This window comes from Athene cunicularia (genome assembly GCF_003259725.1).
Source record: "Athene cunicularia isolate RWA chromosome 1 unlocalized genomic scaffold, athCun1 chr1_part1, whole genome shotgun sequence".
Classification (NCBI taxonomy): Eukaryota; Metazoa; Chordata; class Aves; order Strigiformes; family Strigidae; genus Athene; species Athene cunicularia.
Window position 1 is genome coordinate 128,551,854 of NW_020799091.1, and position 7,485 is coordinate 128,559,338.

Genomic DNA, 7,485 nt, shown 5'->3' on the forward strand with positions numbered 1-7,485 from the left:
AAGTAAATTTGGTCTAACCAAAAAAAGGGAAATGGTCAGACCAGTGCTTCAGGGCATAAGGATGTGTTGATTTCTTCTCAAGCATTTCTGAGAGCATCCAGAGTGCCTCTAACAAATACTTTCCCAGAAGGATGGGTGCCTGATCTGCTTAGGTACTTGTGTTTTGCACATGGTATCTGCCCAACACTTCGGGTGTCTTAAACACCTGCAAATCTAACCCAAAATAGTTAAGTGAAAAGCTTTTTCATAAAGAAACTTTTTAATTTTGCCTTTGGCAAGTCTGATAAATAGGCAAGTAAAACTTAAATTTCCAGGCAGGCTGGGAGGGCAGGCTTCAGCTTGTTATTTGTGCAGGAGGACTCAGAGCATGGGAGGGAATGGAAAACTGCCTTAGCATCAGTGCTGCATGGCCTCTAAGTGACATTTCTGAAGTGCACACTGCCACATTTGTGAGTTATAAGTTGCTCCCAAATTCTAATAAATATCCTTTTCTGTCCAAGGACCCCTCCCTTTATTTAATTGCGGTCCTGTAAGCAAGGGAGCACACAGATCTGCTTCTGGAGGTTTCACTGACCAGCTGCTGTTAAGGAAGTTGTGGAATTTCACTCAGCAGGAAGGAGAAGGCAGAGGGAAAAGATATCACTAGTGACTCACTATTCAGTGATTGGAGGTCCTCATTTATCAGTTGGATTCCAGATCTGATGTTGGGACATGACTGTATAAAAGAACACTCAAGTTATGGCCTGATTAGCATGGGTCTGTAAGCACCCCTTACCTGTGTGCTAGCAAATCCTTCTGCTTATGTGACACACATTGCAACACCTTTGTTAAAATGCCCAAAGTAGCTTTTCTTCAGTTAACTGGTTCTGTTACTGATTTTGTTATCAATTGAAATTAAGTTATGTTTGATTTTAATATTAGTATTAAGAAGTATTTTAGTAGAAATTATTTGTTCATATTTATGGTATTTTGCACCAGCAACCGACTGCTACTTTAAAATTCCCTGTACAGTCCTGTACCAAGGCTGAAGGGAGTGGTCATATTTAGCTAGAAGGAACAGTTAGAACCTAGGTAACAAAACACATGATGATTTGTAAACAGATTTATGACACATACATAGGACTAGAAGAATGCAAGTAGTTGTCAGGGTCTAGGATTAATGGGAACTGAGGGAAGTGACTATAACAACCTTCAAGTACCTACCAAGAAACCGTGAACTTAAGCAGAAGGTAATTCTGACAGGGGGAGATTGCAACCACTGACTCATGGACCACATACTCATATTACACCCCAGACCCATTTATAGACATTTCTAGCTTTCACTGTGCATAATTGGAAATAGGAGGAGAGTATGTTGATGATTTCCAAGAAATTAAATATTTATGCATGAATAATTAACGAATATGCATGAGTAAGTTCTATATAAGATGTATAATTCTGGTGCTTGGGATGCATTGTTGGTGAGACAACTCCCCTGTGCACCTGGCCATTAATAAAGAAGTGTCTGCTTATCTATATCACATTGGTGTTGATAAGTTTTTATCCCGGTTTTCAGTGACAGTTCCCCAAGGTTTCTGCTTGGTATAATGTAAGAACGTCCTATGTCAGAGCCACCTTTAGGCAGGGAAGTGAGAAGTTGTCAAAGGCAGCCTGATGGGGATGACAAAACCGCAGCCTTAGTAGTATGAGGAGGCAGAGATCTCACATTGGTCTCACAGGATATATTTGTCCTGGGGCAGAATCACAGCCATCTCAGGCTCTGTCTCCTCTCAGAGGCCCTGGACAGGTTGTCATCAGAACTACGCACCTCTAATGTGATGAAGTTTATGTCATACTATCAGATGATGTACTACAACATGGGCTCATCAATATCTAGGCCATGAACTTGGCCCTTTATCTAGAAGCATTTCTGGCTGGAAAAATGGAGACTGCTGATCAGACCAGAATAGGACTATATTATTTTTCTAGTTCTTCCTTTGCCAAGGTCACAGTATTGACCTGTGAAAGTCATATTCCTTAAATCCCTCCCTTGCCTACACAATTTGAAAGGCTTACATTAGTGACCAAGTTCCTGTGAATGGGTTTCTTCAGATACTTGATAAAGAAGTTATACAGGAAGCTAGAGGAAAGGAAGAAAGCAATTAACGGGTTGAGTACTACAGTCATTAATAGGAAATCTGCAGAACATTAATTTATTGGCCTCTGAGGGCGATATTCTAGAACAGAAGGGAGCTTTCTGAAATGTAACAACTATCAGAGACCCACCATCTAAAAGGAGATTTCACCACTAGGCATCCTGGCAATTAGCCTGGGTAGATTCAACTTTATGAATAAGGAATTCTTCATTTTACCACCATCACATATGTACAGAGAAAAAATAAGTAGTCTCTACCCTAGGAAATTCCAATACAAGTGAAAACAAGCAAACAAAAATTCAAACCTAAAACCAGGTGACAAGGGTTGTATTCAGACAGTGGGAGAAGTAAATACAAGAAAACAATGAAATAATGTTGCACTGGATTGTAGCTAGAGGCACAACAGATAGCAGTCTGGTTCTGTTCAGTTTTGATAGCACTGTGACTAGGAGTACTTAAAGCACAGTACAAGAATGTAACTTCTACCTAGAGCTGAAGGGTAAAGCAGTATTTGGAAAGAACTGAGTGCTGAAGAAGCACAAGGGATTTTTTGATCTGACCAGAACTGCTGTGTTTATCCTCTACTCAAGGGACAGCGTACACAAGTACAATGGACAAATTTGGCCACCATAACACTGGATTAGGGCCCCGATTCCCACTTGTGATGCTTGTAGATGCCAAAAATCAGTGCCCTATTTCGTGAAGTTGTCTTTGTGACATTCACTGAGAGTTATTTTTCTCCCAGAGAATGCATACAGATATTTTCCACTTACCCACTTTTTCCATTCAACTTGATATCTGTATCACCAGAAGTTGTCTGGCAGCTGATAAATGATATTGATGTATGGCTTGTATTATCCAGGGATGTTGAAAAGATTGCAGCAACAAACACTTTTGAAATGTACACTGTGCTTCTTCCACTGTCTTTGCTGTATAAAGTAAAAATAAAGAAATAACTGAAAAAAGCCTGTTTTTAATTAATGTTCAAGGCTCAATTCATTTCTAAATGGATTCATTTCTGTTCCCTGAAGATGAAGCTGTTTATCTGCATGCTTTTTATTGCTTTGATTATAATGAAAATAGGTTCTAATGTCTGCAGAGAATCAAGTATTCTACCCAGATTTTCAGCTTGAAGTTTTGGAAAATTATGAATTTGGGAAAGTAGATAATTCTCCATTGTAAAGTATTTTGATCCAGCTACCAGAACTGTACCCACAGCAGAGGGAACTGGGACATACTTGATAGGGCAAGAGAGCTGTATTGGGATCTAATCTATTGGTGTCTGTCATGTCAGAGCCCAGAGTGCCCCAATGGGCACAGTGCCCTCTTCCCCACCCCTCCCAAGACCAGCTTCAGTATGGTGAAGCTGTATTATTTTGGATCAAGCTGTTCATAACTTGATTGTGATAAAGAGCTGTGAAAAGCCTCCTGGCCTTGCCCCAGACCTGCTTCTTCTCTATGGACTTGCCTGGCAGCCTGGACTGGTGGCTGTTCCTGGTCACTGCCACTAACCTGCTCTGCATGCCTGTCTTTGGTACTTACCAGTGAGGGCACTTGCCCCTGCCATGCCATAACCCTCAGCTCCTGGGTCTCCTCCCCTTGAAATTGGCCATCCCTGCTGCTCCTGACAGCAGAAGCTCAGAAGTACACATCAGAGACTGTTGTAATTCAGTCAATTTAGCAATATAGGTAATGTCAGTTGTGGAGAAGAGGAGGAGGGATTTCTTTCCTCTGAAACAGCCCTGGACTAGGAAGGTGTGGAGACTGCTCTAAGGATATTGCTATTTGCTTGTTTATTTTCCATCAGCTTTTGAACTGTATCTCTTGGAGGCATAGCACAGGGTTTCTAACAGAGTAGCTGCATTGTGAGGGTTTATTATGCTGGACTGTGATCCACTATACTACAATTTTTCTAAATGTGTCATTAGCTCACAGGCTGTATAAGAACAACATTCAGATAGAGCATCAATCCTTTACTATTTGTAGAGGGGCTTCTTAACCATTGGTTCTTAATCAGTGCTCATGGCTGAGAGGGCAGGGTCTGTCTCCCACCGGCAGACCTGTTGAGAAAGACCAGTCTGTCCTCCTGTGTTATTGCTACTAGCCATTAGAGAGCACTTTTGCCATGAAGGTGACAAAAAAATACTAAAAACTTCATATTCTTATCTTTATATTCTCCATCAAGAAAAATCCCAGGACACATGAGGCTGTACGTACAACATCCAGGTCCTTATGTTCCAGTTCATATTGATGGTTAAAGAATCATTTCCAATTATCAGTTTTGTCCCAGTCCCAGGTATGAAGATGGAAGCACTAGGGAGTTCAACAGCAGTGACATGTATTCTAGAGCATGGGGGAGATAAGGGGTAGAAAAGGAAAAGTTTGTATTTCGGAAGTCAGAGTGAACATAAAAGATTCAAATTTCAGTCAAACACAAATTTCCCCCAGAGAATACTTACCTTGAGATGTTGTATTTGACATTACCAAGCCCAGTTTTCTCATAGCCACTCAAATCAGGGAAATGCTCCTTCTCCATACTCTGCTTCAGGATTCCCATCCCTACCTCCTTGACTACAGGAAAATATTGATCAGTTCAGTTGCCTTTGATACTGCCTGGGAGGTTAGTTATGTGCTTATGGCTTAGGAGATAGTATGGACAGGGTCAGAAAGAAGAGATCCAGAAGTGCTATTCCAGATCTCACTCCTAGTCATGGCAAGAGTTGGACTTAATCAATATCTGAAATCAAATGAACCTTGATACGATGTACAATGCTGTCAAGCAGTTTACTGTATCTGCTATATTGTGCTCTTAAACTTTCTTTTTCTTTATAGCCTGTGATCACGTCATTTTCTTCCACTACTTTTGCTTCCCAGGATGTCTGTAATACCAAGATTCAATGCAATACCACCAACAGATTCTGAAAACATCACACATACCATATTCCAATCCCTTCTTGGTGATCGTCACTTTGAGTCCAGGGTTGGCATTGAGTTGCCCACTGAGCAAACTTAAGAGGAGAATAGAAAATTTTCACCATTTTCCTGTTGGTTTTTGTCTGTTTGTTTGTTTGTTTGTTTTTACAGGATCTGTTAATAAATATTTATAATAATAGTAGAAGTTCATGCTACGTCACATGGTGGCTCTACTTCCTTTTCCCTCCCTGGACTGAGCTGTTTTAACACCAGCTTTCCCTCCAGAATGGATGAAGTGGAAATCCCAGCAACTGTGGAAGAGAGGACTTGTTCTATTCAAGTCTTGTTAGTTCTCAGACTGTTAGAGAACTAGAGCTCCTTGGGGTAGAGGAGAAAGGTCAGCCTATTCACTGTCATAGGGAGTGGAAAAAGCACTTAGGATACATCCTCCTGGACAAACCCTGTTGAAAGGGAAGTGGCACTGAATTTTTTGGCTGTCTTTTTTTCTTCTAATTATTGAAATAAGTAGTTTATTTTTCCCAAAATGTATGGAGCTCCCAGTGCCTCCTGGGGATTCAACAATTATCACTGGGTGAGAGCACTTTGGAAAACCTGATGAGCTCATTTACTTATAGACATAGATACCCCCACTTCAGAAACAACTTACTAAGATCTTAACCACAACTTTAAGATGCCTTTTATGTTCCCTCACAACAGTCAAAAAAGAAAATAATTTTTTTGCTAGCAGTCAATGTTTTTCTATCCCCTAGTCTGCATGTTAATAAATGCATTGTTTTATCCAAAAACTCGTAGCAAACTTCATGATCACATGGATGTTTATTTTTGCTTTTTTTCATTCCCATTAAACCACTTTTTTGCTTCAGAAGAACCATAGTCTATATCTCCATTCACAGATATGGACCAGTGGTCAAAGTATTTTATAAGAACAAAATATTAAAGGCAACATAAATCCCTTTACTCATAACTCACATATTATTGCTAGTCTCCTGTGTCCTTTAACTTGTTTGGGCTCATCAGCAATGAACTCCACTCTTTTATCATGTCCTCTCAGAAAATTTTAAGGGAATACTCATAGCCTTGGACAGTGACTTAACATCCAAGATAAAAAAATAATTTATCATTCACAGAAGGTTGCCTTTCCCCAATATACTTGACTTGTACTGTTTTTATTTAATTAGAGCCAGTCAAAAGTTATGTCTTATCCAAGACAGTCATCTTTATAGCAGAGAAGGATACATCCCACCTATCTTAATGAATTGTCCTTTAGGAAGTGCTTATTTTCCTTCTGTAACTACAGGATTCAATGTCTAACTCTGAGGTGGGTCAAAGTAGGTAAGCTCAACCTATATCAGTTATATGTATATTTTGTTCCAGTGGTGATCAATCACTGTATGATTTTGATCCTTCAATTAATAGGGAACACATATTCTGTGGTCATTCTTCACATAGAGAACTTTCTCCTAATGACACAGATGCCTTCTGAAAGACACCCATATTCTGGATGACACCAACAAGTAACTTGTTATCCAGATGCAATTTACTTTCTGACAGTACTGCTAATATCAGCTTTTCTATAATACTGTGAGCAAGACCTGTCACTCTCTTTGACAGCATGAAAATAAAAAAAAAAAAATAATAGCACACACACTTTCCCTGAAAAAAAACCCAAACCAAGCAGAAACCCACAATGAAGAAAAAGTATGGATGACACCACTGACCAGCTATGCAGTGGATGATCACTTGGCTCTCCCTACCTTCTCATGCATGTCACACAACAGTCCTCAGTGGTGTTACAAGATTTACCATAGGGGTAGTGAATGAGTGAAGCAAATTGTCATCCCAGGGGCTTCTGTAACTGGATTTAAATTGAGATGGAGCTACACTGTATGAACCACATGCTGCACATAGTGTGAAAGTTGGAAGCTGTTGCTGCCAGGAAGGTCTCCCAAGGAGAGTGGGAGAAGCCACCTTAATGGAGAATATTAAAGCCAAACTGGACAGAATCATATAATAGTTTTAGTGTTTTTCCACCCAAAGCTGGGAACAGTCCATCTAGAGTTATCTGTCATCTGAGATTGACAGTATGTATGGCAAACAGGTCACATTATTACAATTTTTCTTATTGCCAGCTACTACACTGCAGTGTAGACAGTTAAAAATACATGAGAGTGTCTTTTCTAGTGTTATGTTTATGTAAAAAAAAAAGTCTTTAGTTACTACAGGACTGTTGGAGAGCTGGTATGAAATAATCTAGAAACAGACAATTGCCTCTCTCCCAATACCTGAAAAATTGTTTTGATGTTGCTTCACCTTTCACTAGCTGTTTGTGATGGTTTGACTCTGGCTAAATGCCAGGTATCCACCAAGTCACTCTATCACTTCCCCCCCCCCCCCCCCCCCCCCCCCCCCCCCCCCC

General features: G+C 40.2%; 1 protein-coding gene across 1 annotated transcript in view; it reads right to left on the reverse strand.

The window, feature by feature from the left end:
- BPIFC (BPI fold containing family C) overlaps positions 1-7,485 on the reverse strand; it is a 34,459-nt gene that overhangs the window by 6,757 nt on the left and 20,217 nt on the right. Inside the window, 7 exon segments of the mRNA XM_026847357.1 lie at positions 655-715; positions 2,056-2,119; positions 2,909-3,064; positions 4,353-4,478; positions 4,595-4,706; positions 5,073-5,161; positions 5,163-5,177. Of these exon segments, the coding sequence (XP_026703158.1) occupies positions 655-715; positions 2,056-2,119; positions 2,909-3,064; positions 4,353-4,478; positions 4,595-4,706; positions 5,073-5,161; positions 5,163-5,177 (623 nt within the window).